This window comes from Pipistrellus hanaki (assembly GCF_964339955.1).
Source record: "Pipistrellus hanaki genome assembly, chromosome: 5".
Taxonomy (NCBI): Eukaryota; Metazoa; Chordata; class Mammalia; order Chiroptera; family Vespertilionidae; genus Pipistrellus; species Pipistrellus hanaki.
In genome coordinates, this window is record NC_140507.1 from 33,436,502 (window position 1) to 33,453,983 (window position 17,482).

Consider the following 17,482-nt stretch of genomic DNA (forward strand, 5'->3'; position numbering starts at 1 on the left):
CACACATAATCATTCATAACACAACAACAGTAAGTGACCTCGGTACCTTAGAAATCTTCCCAAATCCTCCTTGCTACATCGGGACCATGAAACATCACCAAGGTTTTGTCCTTTAATCCATTCACCAGACATGATATGAAGACCGTCAGCACATGATGGGTGGTCATTGTCATGATTAATGCCCATGCTGATTTGAAATATAATTAAAATTTTTAAATTACATTAGATAAGTATGGTTAGCTTTTTAAAAAACTGAAATTAAATAACAGCTAAAGACTTATAATAATGGGAGAGAAATTCATTATAAAATTAGATTTCAGATTGATTTTTTTTTAATGTTGTTATATTTTTATTTAGAAAAAAATCATTTTCCCAATCAACCTAGCAAATAATATGCTTAGTTCACCTATATGGAAGTCATCGATAGACATATTTTTCACATAGTAGTTTGTATGAGAAACATAGAAGTAGTAAATTTCTAGTTGACCAATTGAGATTCTTTCTCTTGACTGGAGATTCTTTATTCTTTATTCATATATTATATCACACCTAAAACCACATTAACCTATTATTTTCCCTGTGTGCTTCATTGGATCATCTTCTTCCACTCTTTAGATAATACAACCTGTCTCTGGGAAACTACATTCATGGCCATCTTTAGTTTTTCTACTGAATTCTGAATCTGTTCTGTTAGGTTGGAATTCCATTCTAAAAGTCTGACTTAAAATGTACTAAAAGAATTTTAAATTGAATATGTCTGAAAACTGCCCTCTTCTCACTGTGTAATGATCTAGCCTTTCAGAATGAAAAATTGTGAATAACAAGAATATCTATATTGTGTTTTAGAACACTAATAAAAGAGTTACTATAAAGTTGCTAAGGAAAAATATAAGTAGACAACATTTTCTCAAATGAAAAAATTCTCAAGACTATCAAACTATATTTTCATTAGGATAAATTAAGAATTTAAATAAAAATTATTATACTCAATATATTTTTGAAAGAAAATTCTATAGATGGAATTAATTAATGAATAAGAGTAATGAAGTAACAAGTTCACTAAGTTTACTAACTTTGAAGACTATAAAAATTATGGTCTAAATGAAACACTTTATTGAGTATCATTTCTTCACTTTTAGTGTTAAAAAAATTTAGCTATATGGTGAATCACATTTATCTTTCCTAATCTAATTAATTAATTTAAATAGGGTCTGTATCGACACACATTAATAGGATGATAAATAGAATAAGAAGATGTGTGTTTTTCATACTTTGAAAACAAAGAGGAAAAATAAGAGATGCTGTTAAGCAGGTTTGGGCCAGCTCGGTGACAAGGGGTAGAGTGAAAAATGTTGGAGTTAGAAATCTGAATTCTGTATCTCCTTATTCATGTGAACAGAGGCAAGTTAAATGACAATAAAGAAATAAATGTTCCTCTGTTTCCTCATGTGTTTAAAATACTTCCCTGACTGGCTGTGAAGTCTCCATGGGGATGATGTAAAATGCCTGACACAGTGCTAGATTATATAGGAATTCATAACCATTGTTTTTATTGGGGCAGTAAATCAGAGAAATTTATCTACTTATTTGAATTTGTCACAAAACACAAAGCAGTAAACATCATTAGAGATAATCATGGAAGGTAATCTTTGTATTTGCTGATGGTGGTGGAAGTTGTGGACTTAAGGAAAACCAAGAACATAATAAGAATCTACTTGTTCCGATGTTAAATTAAAGTAAGAAGTTGTAAGTACAGCACAATCTCCTGGGCGGATAAAGAATCCTCAGTGCACGTCTAACGGTGCGGTTCAGACACAGCCCCTGGCAGCACCGCTGCCACCTCCAGCACAGAGCCCAGCTGCAGCCGTGGCGCTGGGTGACTCCCCCCACGGCAGGCGCCTGCCACGTGGAGCACGCCCAGCCCTGCCATCTGGGGCGTGCAGGCCTCCGAACCATCACAAACACTAGCACTTTCAAAAGGCAATTGATCTTTCTCAGAAATAATAAAACCTCTTAAATAATGTGTCCATTTGAGAGAAGAGGAGGCACCGCTTCCAAGATTTAGCAATTTGGACATTCTCCCGCAGTAGTGTAATGTGATTTTCTAAATTGGGAAGATTACAGCTTCTCATCCAGATGAGGCTTTTCCTTTTGGGATCCTGATTCTCATGTAAGAAATTAGCTACAGCCACGGAGAGATCTGGCGATTCAAGCATTGTTTACCATTAGTTAAATTTTCCTAAAGCTATTTAACTTGCAACAGAAAAGATGGTCGTTAAATTGGGACAGGGCTTTTTTTTTTTAACCACGCATCTGGACCTGTCATCAGGAGACATTGCTTAGTCCTGAGTCTACGGATTTGAAATAAGACAATTAATTGTGAACCTCTATCTGTTCCAGCCACTATATTAATCATTGACAATGATGATATCATTTACTCCTCACAATATCCTCATAATGTTTCCATTATCATGTCTTGTATCTTGCAGACGAGGAAGGCACTGTGAGGTTAATTAGCAGGGGAGCTGTGACTCAGACCCAGGCAGTCTGACGGTCAAGTGGAGAGACCTCTAATCCACCCAAATTAGAGATGAGTGCGACACCCTCTCGATTAGTGCGAACGATTTATTGTTTCATATCCCAGATGTCTCCTCTCTGGTAGCAGAAATGCACACCCAGGCCCACAACTGAGTGGCATTGCATCTCGAAGCGAGACCCGAGCCACACTTCTCCTCACGCTGTGCAACTGAGCTACATTTTAATAATCTCAGTCTCCATTCATTTTTGACAAAGAGCCTTGGGCAAATAAACTCTCCACTAACATTGTGCATGGTTGTCAAGTCAACTGAAAAAATATTTTTATCTTATAAAACTTCTCCACTTGTTTAAAACTCCCTGCCAGGCGGTTGTGTGATATCCTGCGGAAAGCTGGGGAGGCGCGCGCACTGTGAAGATGGTCCCTTTTGATGGCTAAAGAGCTACAGAAGAGAGCACGGAGGAATTCACTCACACTTTCTGGAGCATTTTTAAAAGGTCAATATTTTTAAGAAGTTTGTGTTAAACACATTAAACATTTGATCATGATACATTAGTTCCCACTAAAAGCCTCATGGAAGAATCAATTGAGAAAAGAAGCAAACGATAGAAATATCTAACTGGACGTGGACTGTATTTCCACGACATCACATTTAATTTCATACAGTGCAGTGGCTATATCCACTAAAAGTCTACAGACACCCTGCAGTGGATTTGATGTAAATCCACTGCTGTGTGTTCTTGGAACAAAGACTAACATTTAAAAATACAAGATATTTTCATTACTTTTCTTATTTTATTTCAATTATTTCAACTTGCACAAAACAACTAAATATGTACCTCTACTGCAAGTCAAAAGGCAATTAAAAGTAAGTTAGCAACATGGGGGGGAAAAATTAGAGTTTAATAAAAAATAGAGGTATCAAATGATTCCTTTTTACTTTGCTGTGTATTATGTAACCGGCTTACCTAGCAATTCAACAAACACTTATTGAGAACCCACTATCTGCTGGGTACACAGCGGGAGTCATGAAAATGAATAAGATCCAGCTCCTATCCTCAAGCAGCTAATAAATGCCTGGATCCTGTTCGTTCTACATTCCTTAAAACTCCCCTCCTCTTCCCACCACCACTGCTGTCAACCCAGACAAGTGCCGACTCTCTGCACTCCTGGATTGTAACGTCTGCTTCACTGACCCCTAACTCTTCGATCTGCTTTAATTAATTTAGTTTCTTAGAAATATATCAACACACAAACTAGTTTCCTGGACAAAATCTTTTAATTTTCCTTGACAAGCAATCTACTGAAAATGTGAACTGTGTGCATCAGAATCGGAGGGTGATGATGTTGGGTGAGTGACAAGGAAGCTCCTGGGCCCTATTCCAACTGAGTGCAAGAGAATATTTAGAGATAAGGCCCAAGACACTATGTTAACACATTTTCTAGATAATTCTTACTTAAAACTCAGAGAACCAATGGACTTTAAAAAAAAAAAAAATCCCTATCTAAAGATATGTTTATAGATTTTTAGAGAGAGAGGAAGGGAGAGAGAGAAAGAGACAGAGAAACATCAACTGATTTGCTCCTGCAAACGGCCCTGCCAGAGATCCACCGAAACCGCAGTCGAGGTATGTGCCCTGACCAGGAATTGAACCCACAACCTTTTGGTGTACTGGATGATGGTCCAATCAACTGAACCAATTGGTTAAACCAATTAGCTTCTTTTCTTTTCTTTTCTTTTTTTATCCTGGTTTTCAAACAATCTTCAAACTGACTTCAATCTAATTTTCATAGGAACAGTTCATCCCAGCCTACCCTTTTGCACAGTGCTCTCCTCTGAGAACGCTCTCCCCAGCTTACCTATATTTACAAATACAACTCAATTTTAAGTCCTTCTTCCTGCATAAAGGACTCTTTAAAAGTCCTAGCGTCTATTTCTCACAATCCTAAACTTCTGTGTCCTTCAAATATATGGCAAGTAAGATATATCAGAACTACCTTCTATTTCTGGTGAATTTTAAGTAATATATATAAACTATCACCACCTAGAATTTGTGTTCAGAGACCAAGAATTGTCATCTTTTCTTTTTAACTCCTTGAATCTACCTAATTAAAAAAAAATATCTACAGACAGTACAACCAAATATTCTGTAAATGTGATGAAAAATTGAAACTAAAATGGCTTCTTACTGACTTAGAGAGACCGTAGCCTGAAAAGTCTACAGATACTCTGCTCAATCATGGTTGCCTGCCTTACTCTAGAACAGAGGTGGGGAATGACTGGCCTGTGGGCCACCAATACGGCCCACGAAATCATCTGGTCTGGCCCTGCCGAGGCAACTGCAGGCGAGACTTTAAATTCAATAAATCTAGGAGCTTTTTTCATAGCAACATACATTTATATTAAGTGAACTATATTAAGCAAATGGTGTTATAAATATACAAATGGCCCCTGGAGGGGAAAAGGTTCCCCACCCCTGCTCTAGAGCATACATCTACCAAGATGTATTAGAGAAATGCAAACAGACCAATCATTGTAAGGCTAGTCTTCAGTTGGGTGATTTTCTTCTCTTCTACGATACTATGGCACCCAAGAAGGCAGCCACATCTATACTGGCTCAAGTCCCACTATAATTACTAACTTGGACAAACTTCTTCTAATTCTAACTGGTATCATGGTCTAAATAAAGTATCAAATGCAAAAGCTATATTCGTGATCTATAAGTCTCTCCATAAGCTCACTTGCCTGACAATCCAATAAGAATTCAGAAGGCTATTAAATCACTCCTTGAACATACGGCCATTGGAGGCTGAAAAGCTCAATTTTACATAAAAGCATTCATAAAAAATGATAATATGACTAATTATTCTTATTATTCATTCACTCTGCATTATGTCTTAACAACTGCACCAAGCAATTAGGGCATCACCAATCTAATAAGGCACCTTGAGAGGAAAATGTATCCAAATTTTAGGGATGACGAAAATTAGTTGAGACAGGTGAACTTGCCTAACATGAATTCAGTGAGTAGCTGGAACGACAAGGATTCGGGTCCAAGTTTGCATTTCCCTGACACACTCTCTCTCGTCTGCCCAATGAGTAGTTTCTCACACTAACGAAGGCATGTGTGTCAGAAGAAGCTTGTGACGTCAGCCATAAAGAATTTCAAAGAGTAAAATGTGGGGACAGGAAATTTACATGTAGCCATTCCCAACTTTAGTGGGTTAAGGAACATTATTAACAGAATAATGAATTTTGAACATTTTAAGGAGCAATGGATTTCTAGAGGTGAGAGTATATTTATTTTTGTCTACTTGCAACCATCTGTTATTTCGTCTGTTTGCACCCTAATAATCCTAGACGAGGAGGCATGCCTTTATCTTCATTTCTTATTTGCTTCTTACTGTTTGTCTACTCTCCATTTAGAATATATCTTCTAGTAGATCTATTGATGGATAGCAATGCAAAATAAAGGGCAAATATTTTATTCTCTTCTAAAAAGTACTCCTGCAGCAAGCTGAGACTAGCCAAATTTATGTTTGGCAGGATGCCTCCTAGGGCATATGCTAGCTTCTTATTGAATTAGCAGAATTTTAGATTAAATGGTCCTATTGCTAAAACTGCTGGATTTGGTCCTTCAAAACCCTGGATGTTAGGACGTGCAAGGAATTACTTGATAGGACTGCAATCAGACTTCAAAGTAGACTCATAATAACCAACATATAATTTAACTATTTTATTTCCACAGCTTATTTTATATAGGAATTCAAAATAGCATGAACCAAAAAGGAAAAATATTTTACCATCGTTATTTGTATAGTCATATTTTCTTTTACTCGGTCAGGTAATTGCATTCTTTGACAAACTAATTCCTCTTCTCTTCTAGAATTTAATTTCCTTCTACTCTGTATCTCATGATGATTGTCCAACAGATAAGTATTTTATACAACAAATGACTATCCATTCACACAACAAATGTTTTAGTACCTATAATGTACAATGCAATCAATTTCGTGCAAGAAAAAAATGTATTAGACAGAAATCCTATTTTCAGAGAGATTGCTATCTAGTAGCACGTGTGTGTTTATGCGTATGTATGTGTGTGCGCGCGCACATGTGTGCATGTGAAGATATCAGTATAAATCAGTACAAGTAGAGAGTGGTATTTATAATAAACAGTACAAATTTAAAAAGAAAATGTATTCTAGCCAAACTTTCAGTTCTAATTTCCTGAGAGTGACAGTATTTATGTTGGTTGTTAATGGGTGAATAAAACTGAAAGAAGGGCTCGGAGTTGGGATAAGCAAAAGCATTAATAAAGACAAAAAAAATGGAAAATTATGCACTATTTGCATTCATGAAATAGAGAAGTGGATTATAAAGTCAGAAAGGCAGATTGGGACCACTCTGTAAAAGTTAAGAATCTAAGGGTAAGGAATTTGGAATTCATTCATTAGGAAATAAAGGGCAATAAAGATTTCTAAACCGAAGATGAGGACTTTCAGGTGAAGAGTGAAGAGAATGTGGCAACTGATTATGGGAAGAATTAAGGGAAGAAAGAGTTAAAAATGTTTCAGATGTCTCAACTAAAGAAATTGTAACATTACTGGTGCAATCAGAGAAACACAGGTCTCTGAAGACGCAGACTGATAACCTATCCCTTGGTTCTGCCCTTGGCGTGGTATCCAGCAAAGTATGTAAGTAAGTCTCATTGATTTCAAAGGCTTATTAGTCACAGACATGTGTATTCTTTTTTTTGATATATTTTTATTGATATATCAATGATGAAATATCAATATCAATGATGAGGAAGAATCATTGATCGACTGCCTCACTCAACTGATCGAGCCCCGCAGCCAAGGCATGTGCACTGACTAGGAATCAAACCATGACTTCTTGGTTCAAAGGTCAACACTCAATCACTGAGCCACACTGGCCGGCCATATATATTCTTTGTACTCTGGAATTAAACTTTAGCCGGTGTCCCAAATATATATTGCCTTCAAGGAGCTAAATTTGCATATTTATTGCCTCAGCCTCTGAGTTTTAAAGAAACTCCTGAATTGCCAACTTAGTGGAAAAGCCCTGTCTCTGTGCCAACGTTTAATAATATATATGTGTGTGTGTGTGTGTGTGTGTGTGTGTGTGTATTAGTCCTTTCCCCCTACTTCAAAAAGCAAAATAAAACCCTAAAACACATAAGTGTTTTGCTTTTATCAAAAAATGCTGTATGTTTTTATGACATGACTTATTAAGAGATTTCCCCTAACTTAAAATTTTTTCTCCATTCAATATCTCTAAAAAAGGAGGCAATCTAATTATCATATGAGATTCTCAGTGAATAAATTGTGTATGTTTAATGTGGTTTCTTTTAACTTGTAAAAATATAGAAATCTGCTAGAGCTTTTTTATTTTCCAGACACCATTACAAGTATAAATTCTTATATATGTGCTAATGTCAAATTACAAAACAATGTCATGTATTGATTTCAAGACAATTCTGTCCACAACTTTATGACCATAGAATTATTTCAAGAATATGACATATCTTAAAAGGGCACTTTTTTATGGCTAGAAAAAGAAAGTTGTGAGCCATCAGATACTTAATGATCAAAAAATAACGTTTAAGTAATGTAAAATAGTGACCATTTTTAAGTCCTTATAACTATTGGTAATTTTTACATAATGGGGCTAAATTTAGCAAGTCAGAAAAAGATGAGATGTCTAATCCCTCTAGTAAACAAAGAAACACACATATCAATTAAGCTATAATTTAAAATGTGCTACACTCAAGCTGGCAAAAGGAGCTAAAACTATTGAAAACCAGGCCTCTATTTAAATTTGGATAACTATTGCCAGATGGCCTCCAAAAATAGTTCACCACTTTATACTCCTCTCAAAAAATGTAATATGTTTTCCCACACATTCCAACACTTTTCATTCACTTTACACTATTATCCAAACATCACTTACCAGTAACAGCTATTTATCGGGCACATATGAAAAGTGTTAAGAGACACAATGTTAAATGACAACAACAATACACAACACAAACAAAACAAGACACAGCCTCTGTCCTCGGGAAGCACAACCTGATCAAAGATCAAATAATCAATCATACAAATAATTTAAAGCAGCCTCTGTGAAAAAATTAGAAACAGAAACTACCTAGGACCTCTAAAAGCATATATTAAGGGATTTAGCCTACCCATGGAGCACTTCACTGGAAAAATGATCTAAGGAAGAGTAAAAAAAAAAAATGAGGGGACAGAACAGGAAGTTTTCTTGCCAAAGGAAGCAAATGGTCCTTATAGTGAAAAGTAAGTATGGATTCATCTGTACAGATTTATGTAATCTGATAGGTGAAAGCAGAATGGCTTTGTGGTCTGAACTGGCATTCTATGAATGATGCTAAAATTGTTTTATATAAGCTCTGGATACATCTCTATGAGTTGTGTGGTTATACTTTTTGCCGTTTTTTTTCAAATGGGGCTTTGGTCACTTGTGTATTCATTTGTAAGAGCTCTTTTCTGGGGATTTTTTTGTTTGTTCATTTGTGAACTTTTTTATGATCATTGATTAAGGTATTACATATGTGTCCTTCTCCCCCCATTGACCCCTCCCATCATGCCCTCACCCTCACCCCCTGCTGTCTGTATCCATTGGTTAGGCTTATATGCATGCATACAAGTCCTTTGGTTGATCTCTCTCCCTTACCCTTACCCTCCCCTAGCTCCCCTCTGAGGTTTGAGCACCTGCTGGATGCTTCTCTGTCTCTGGATCTGGTTTTGTTCATCAGTAAGAGCTGTTTTTATATTAAGGAAAATATTACTTTGTCATACTTTCACTGATAGTGGTTTATCTTCTGAGTATTGTATTTTTTCTGATTATTTAATTTTGAGTTGTTAAATTTATGACTTTTCCTCAAATGTTTATAGATTTCATATCTAGAAAAATAGGCATTCCCTATTAGACTAAAAAAATTAAAAAGCTAACAAAATAAAATATCTCAATGTTCAGAATCATGTTGGTGTGTTCTGATGTAATGTCGAAGGTCCAGAATCAAATTCCTAATACTTTGTTACTGAATAATTCATTTCCCCCACTGATTATAGGTGCAGCTTTTAGTATACATTGCATTTCCACAGCATTTCCTACTTATAAATGGAATTTTTTTACTCTTCCATTGACTTGCCTACAAATTCAAGCATAAGTACAAATTGCTTTATCTACTATGAAATGTAGTATCTGATAACATCCACTCTTCTCCCCCACCATTTCCTTTTTTCTTTTTTAACAAGGAATTTCTTATGTTGATTTTTCCATATGGACTCTATAATCAGTATGTCTAACAAAAAAACGAAATGAAAATTCTATTTGCATTTTTGGGCAGATCACATTACATTTATATATAGATAATTGTCATTTTATAATATCGACTGTTCCTATTCCAAACCAGGAAATGTCTTTCCATTTATTTAAACCACTTTTATGACTCTCTGTGTAGTTATAAATTCTTCTTTTTATAAGTTTTGTACATTCTTGTGAAAGTATATTCCTAGGTATTTTATCTTTTAAATTTTTATTTTATTTTTTGCTATCTTCAATATACATTTATTATATTTTCTTTCTTAATAGTTTTCAAGTGGTTGTTTATGCAGTGGAAAGCAAAAATTTTTATGTAGTTTTGTAACAAGCCAATAAAATGTTTTTATTATTATAATAGGTATTTTTTAGATTGCCTTGAGTTTTCCAATTACACAAATAATGCTCATTTTGCCACTCTTTTCTAGTTTTATTTCAATTATAAAAATATGAAATATTTTCATAAAAACAAATATGTTATGATGTGTTTATACATACTATAGATATATGTGTTATGCAATCTAATATAACTTAAGTATTAAAGGAAACATCTCATAAATAAGAAATTTGGACAAGACCAATCCTGAGATCCATGTCAGACTTCTTTATCAGATCTCATTCCTCTGTCGTCTAAAATAGGACTCACAAAAAATGCTGTTTTAGAAGTCATTTCAACCCTGAAGTCCTAAAGATAGTCTCATATGTTTTCCCTTAAAAGTGTTATCTGTGAGGCCTGACTGGTTTGACTCAGTGGATAGAGCGTCATCCTGGGGACTGAAGGGTCCCAGGTTCGATTCTGGTCAGGTGTATGTTCCTTGGTTGTGGGCAAAACCCCAGTGGGGAGGGGTGCAGGAGGCAGCTGATCAATGTTTCTAACTCTCTGTCCCTCTTTCTTCCTCTGTAAAAATTAATAAAATATATATATATTTAAAAAGTGTTATCTGTGATTTATCGCTCTTTACCTTACCTGAAGTTGATTTTTAGAAATGATGTGAAGAAGCTATTTAACTTTATTTTTATACATGTGGAAAACCAGGTGCACCATCTCATATTTCTGAATAGTCAACCACCTCTCCTGGTCTGCAGTGGCACCAGGGTTAGCCCTCGGGTTTCCATGTAGGCATGGGCCTGTTCACACCCTGCACTTCATTCTTTTGGTCTAGCTCTCTCTATCTGCATAAATGTCGAAATGTCTTACTACCATCTATAATAATAAAAGGGTAATAAGCTAATTAGACTGGACTTCTTTCGGACGTCATTCTGGATGTCCTCCCTGATGAAGCGGAGGCCAGAGGGAAGCCAGCCCGGGCCCAGGTGCCTGCGGGCGGCCGGGGGAGAGCCAGATGGGTCCCCGGTGCCCGCGGGCGGCCGGGGAGAGCCAGGTGGGTCCCGGGTGCCCGCGGGCGGCCGGAGGGACGCCAGCCCGGGTCCTGGTGCTGGAGGGAAGCCGGGGCCAGCAGCCGGGGGAAGGAAGACCTACTCTTGCAAGAGTTTTCGTGTCTCGGACCTCTAGTAGTTTCCTAATAGTCCTTGTTAGAGCAAGATTCACAGATAATTCTCCACGTCTTCCTCTGTCTTTGCCTCCATTCCTTTTCCAATAATATTTTGGCTATTTTTGGCAATTTGCATCTAAATATAAATTTTGGAAACACTTGGCCAACTTCTATAAGAGCAGCTGTGATGGTACGCTAGTGTAAGTGTGCAGTAAAGAGTTAACTGCACGAGTTTGGGTGGTCCAAAACCTACACATTCCAGAGAAAGGTCTGGTCCTTGCTTGGCCCTGGGAGGTAACCTTTAAGCTTCTGGATATCCTGCTTAGCAGGAATATCTGTTTATGTGGTTAGTTTATACTAGCAATGTCATTTGCGGGGGTGTGGCAGGGGGAGGACTTGAGCCAGCTTGACCTCTGAAGTGGATGGGGACTAAAGGTCTGCCTTGTGGGTGGTCAGTCAGGCCTACATGACCAAACCCCAGTAAAAACCCCAGACACCAGGCTCAGCCTGGCTTCTCCGGGTGGCAGTCCCCTGTGCCTGTGTTCACACACTGTGGCTGAGAGCGTTCAGCACTGTCTGCACAACTCTACTGGGCAAGGGCCAGTGAAAGCTTGTGCCGGTGTCTCCTGCCCCCTGCCCCTGCCTTTTCCCTTTGCTGAGTTTTATCTCTATCTTTTCACTATGATAAGCCATAATTATGGATTAATCAGATTTGCTGAGTTTTGTGAGTTGTTTCGTAAATCATGGAACCTCAGGGTGATCTTGGGGACGTTCTCCTCCAACACCATAATCCAGCCGCAATTAATATATTAATAACAAGTTGTGGCTTACTATCAAAGGAAGATTCCTTCCTCCAACAAATTGCTGCTCATAAAGATCATATAAAATGTAGTGTGTGTGTATATATATATATATGTGAGTGTGTGTGTGTGTGTGTGTGTATATATTGTATATATGCACTCAATAAACACTGTCAAATTTATGACTATTTTAATTTATAAAAAACATTTTAGTCTTTATCACAGTGAATTAGTGAAGATCCCATTCATATTTCATAAGTATAAAAACACTCAATACCAATTAAAATATTCCATTCTTGAAATTTTGGGTTCCAAGAAAAATAATCACCCCCCCAAAACCTATTGTTTAAAAGGAAAAATAATTTTGAAAAGGAAACATAAAACATTGGTAAAAATGATTTACTTCTGCCCTCGCCAGTTTGGTTCAGTGCATAGAGCATTGGTCCATGGACTGAAATGTCTCCAGTTCCATTCAAGGGCACGCACCTCAATCCCCAGCCCAGGCCGGGGTACTTGCGGGAGGCAACCAATCGATGTGTCTTTCTCACATCCAAGTTTCTCTCTCTGTCTCTCCCTCCCTGTTTCATTCTCTAAAAAACCAAGGGAAAATATTCTCAAGTAAGGATTAACAACAATAAAAATTATTTACTTCTCCTCTCTTGCTATGATTCTAACTTACATTTTTAACATAAATTCATATAAGATATTTTAAATTGATAAATTCCAAAGGGAAAAATTTGATACATTTTTGCTGACATTATTTTAGATTCCTTTGAAATAGTAAAAGAAGAATTTTTGTTCTCTTTGATAACTCAAATTCTCACCCTTTGGTGGCCCATATTGATTTTTCCCATAATGATTTTCCCAGCCATATATGGTGTTGTTCTGGGAATTTCTAGAAATCAAATTCAAGGCAACAAACATAAGTATGTTCATCGCAAATCAATTTAGAAACATTTCACGTGTGATTATAAAGGTATCCTTGAATTGACACATATAAATGGAATCATTCTGCCATTTTAAAATATGGATGCAAAATTATATGATCCATTTTTCTGATCCATATAGGGAACTATAGGGGAAGAAGTAATAACAAAACAAAACAAAAAAAAAAAAAAAAGGAAAAGAAATCCTAAGAGAAAGAAACTGAGAATTTAACAGTTTTACTTAAGGAGTTAACTCTTAATTACACCTCTAATTAAAAGAGTTCTACATTTTTTTCCATTTTCTGATTAATGCCATAAGTATTTAGTTATCTTTTTTCTCTTCAATAATAGATGGTAGGTAGGTAGATAGATAGATAGATAGATAGATAGATAGATAGATAGATATAGATAGATAGAATTGTTTTTTTTAATATTCAATACTGGCATTTTTCTAAATCAAAAGAGCTCGCCTGGCCAGCATGGCTCAGTGGTTGAGCATCCACTTTTGAACCCGGAAACCAGAAGATGGTGGTTCCAGTCCTGGTCAGGGCATAGGCAGGGTTTCAGGCTCAGTCCCCAGCAGGAGGTGTGCAGCAGGAGGCAGCCAATCAATGATTCTCTCCAATCATTGATGTTTCTCTCTCTCTCCTGTCCCCTTCCTCTCTGAAATCAATAAAAATGTATTTTGAAAAATAAAACAAAAGAGCTCAATTGATATGTTTGTGTGAGTGTATACACAGAATTCACAGATATAATGATATAACATCTATGGAAACTTTTCCTATTTTAGAGGATATATATATATATATATATATATATATATATATAGACATTCTCCTTTCTTTTTTCCCATTTTTTAAACACTTTTTAGATTAAATTTATTGGGATGACATCCATAATAATAAAAGCATAATATGCTAATTAGACCGGATGACCTTCCAGACGAAGCTGGGGCTGAGGGAAGCCAGGGTCCGGGGCCAGCAGTCGGGGGAAGGAAGGCCTACTCTTGCAGGAATCCTGGTCAGGGCGTTTCATGCAACGAGCCTCTAGTTGGCAAATAAGATTCTATAGGTTCCAACTGTATATCTCTGTGTGATACATGACATGTATATTGCATTGTGTGCTGACCACCCAAAGTCAAATCTTCTTCCATCACCATATATTTGACCCCCTTTGACCTTTACCCTCCATGGTGGTCTAGTGACTAAAATTCGGTGCTTCCACCCACATTTTTCTTTCATTGTACATTATGTCTTACACTGAATTTATATAGATAAACTCCCTCCTACTTATTTCTTTATAAAGACACCATTATTCTCACTGTTATTGTCTCCTAATAGCTAGCATCAAGAAAGCACTAGTCTCTCCCAGCCAGTGTGGCTCAGTGGTTGAGAGTCTACCCGTGAAACAAGATGTCACGGGTGCGATTCCCAGCCAAAGTACATGCCCAGGGTGCTGGCTCGATCCCCTGTGGGGAGCATGCAGGAGGAAGCTGATAGATTTCTCTCTCATTGATGTTTCTATCTCTCCATCCCGCTCCCTTCCTCACTTTCTAAAAATCAATAAAAACATATTTAAAAAAAACACTAGTCTCGCCGAAACCGGTTTGGCTCAGTGGATAGAGCATCGGCTTGGGGACTGAAGGGTCCCCGGTTCGATTCCGGTCAAGGGCATGTACCTTGGTTATGGGCACATCCCCAGTAGGGGGTGTGCAAGAGGCAGCTGATTGATGACTCTCTCTCTCATCGATGTTTCTAACTCTCTATCTCTCTCCCTTCCTCTCTGTACAAAATCAATAAAATATATTTAAAAAAAAAAAAAAAAGCACTAGTCTCTACTTTTAAGACAAATACCTGCTTACTAGTGAGGAGAACTTTTAGCAATGAAGCAGCTAAACATATATCACATGTCCTGGTCTTAATCCATCAAGCATTACACATACCTTTGGCACATCTCTATTGATTTTGGGTACAGTTCTATAAAAGTCAAGTAAAATAATATTTCACTGAGTTCCTGGTCATAAAGCAATGTTTCTACTACATAAAGTTGAAGTGGCCTTTCCTTAAATCATATCATTTCGTTTTGTGTTTAAGGAGCTTGACCAAGCATTACATCTTAATAAAGTAACATGTATTATGGTTGGTTCCTTTAATACATTTAAAAATACAACAGCAAGTGAATAAAGTAATTTTACATATCTGTTTTTAAAAAGTATAAAATAACTTTTTAAAGTAAACCTACTATTCAGGGTATTTGACAAAATCATTTAACATCTGTAGTATAAAAATGTATTCAGATTGCTTGTATATCAAGCTGTTAATGCATGGCTTCATAGTGAAAATTATATTATTCATAAACATGCCTTTAATTTATAAGAATTATATTTATGACTAATTTGCATTTATTATCTTAAAAATTTTTTAATGGTAACTTTTTTTCCTGCCTTTAAACATTATTCTCAATATTTACATTCTAATGATGCACATGGTTTTTCTTGGTATGATTAAACTAAAACATCTTTAAATTATAAAAACTGTTTTGGAATTAAAATCATAAATCCTATCATATGTGGGATGGCATACTGAATGAGATTAATGCATTGTATCATAAAGAATGATGACTTTAAACTCTATCTCCTTTTCGTTTCTTTTCTGAATAACAAACTTATATTCTAGAGTACTCAACTGAACACTCAAAGTATATCCACACATTTAAATAGTAACATCAAAAATTTACAACTGCTGATAATGTCTTGGACTAAGTTATAAGCACACATGTATATTCAATTGTTGAAAGTTCACTGAGCTGTATTATGTCTTGTTTATTTTCCTATACTTCATTTACCTGATTAAAAAGGTGGGTTTTTTTTTAATCAAACACTGTTACATCCTATATAAGTTGTCTTCTAAGCCTTCTTATACCAATCAAACATTAACTTTACTCAATTGTCTTCGGGTCCAGGCACATAATGGAGATGAAGTGAGCCGGACATCTGATAGGAGAGTGCTGTAGCCTGCGATAAGCTAGGAAAGATGGACCCAGTCTGCAGGGTACAGACGCTACTCAGCGCAAGGAATGGTTGCCATATGGGACTGTGGGTCTGGTGTTGCCAAGTCTGGAAATTTGAATTTTTTTATGTCAAATTTATATTTTTTAATGCTGGCAACTGATTCACTTTTATAAACACCATCAGCCAAACTAAATATGTCTTTGACCAAATAAGCTGCCATAATGATCACCTCCCTCCCCGAGAAGGACCTCCTAAATCAGAGTCCAATTAAAATACTTCTCCTTTGTACTGCTGATGCTGTGACTGTGTAGGAAAGCCAACAGTCAACATTCGGTCTGATTTCCTAACTCACACGATGTATGTGTAGTATAATATACTGCCTGTAAATATGTGCATAGATCTCAGGACACAGATAATATCCCCATTTTACTGATGAGTGATTTAGGGCCCAAAAGATATAGCAAACAGATAACAAAGAAATTCACAAAGGTGTGGCCTGCGTTAGATGACCTGAGTTCAAATCCTTCCTCCAACACTCACTGTTTTTATAACTTTGACAAGGTAAATTAAGTTCCCGAGAGCACATAGAAATGTGCCTGGCACATAGTAAGTGTTATGTAAGTGTTATATAAGTAATTATTATTAATAATTATTTATTGCTATTAATATTATCTGTAAAATGAGATGCTTTCTTTTTATTAGTTTTAAATGAACTAATTGATGTCAAGTGCTTCGATTGTGCCTGGGACACAGTTAATGTTGTTACATGTTAATTATGCGTCTGTTTAATTCTCTTTCAAATCCATTTACCCCTAAACCATGGAGATTAATTCCTTTACTCTGTGTTGGGCAATAATAAACATTGGTACTATTATAAACTAAAAGTATTTAAACTTGTTCAAAGTGTTTTCCTTAGAGTTTAAAACAATACACAGCTTTGTAGTGCCATGATTATTGCAATGTTTATTTCATTTGAAAATGTGTAGTGAAATCAATCATATGCTATGTAATGACTGTCCAGATGAGGATTTTAATAATGTAATAAAATATTATTCAACCTATCAGAAATGGTTACAATATTCAGAAGACACTTTTTAAATTTAGGTCTTCTCCACCTCTTCTAATTTCCCCTAATTTTTAAAAACTCGAGCCCAAAGGAAAAAAATATATATGCTCCCTGGCCAGGTGTCTCAGTTGATTGGATCAATGTCCTGTACACCAAAAAGTTGCTGGTTCAATTTCCCATCAGGGCATATACCCAGGTTGTGGTTTAGATGCTGAGTGGTGCTTACAGGAAGCAACCAATCGGTGTATCACTCTCATATCAATGTTTCTTTCTCTCTCTAAAATC

The 17,482-nt window shown here is 36.3% G+C and overlaps 1 protein-coding gene across 1 annotated transcript in view; it reads right to left on the reverse strand.

Moving 5' to 3' along the window:
- ADAMTS19 (ADAM metallopeptidase with thrombospondin type 1 motif 19) overlaps positions 1–17,482 on the reverse strand; it is a gene marked incomplete at both ends in the record, with an annotated part of 195,179 nt that overhangs the window by 95,485 nt on the left and 82,212 nt on the right. The window contains one exon of the mRNA XM_084886566.1: positions 47–187. Within this exon, the coding sequence (XP_084742692.1) occupies positions 47–187 (141 nt within the window). The remainder of the gene's footprint in view (positions 1–46; positions 188–17,482) is intronic.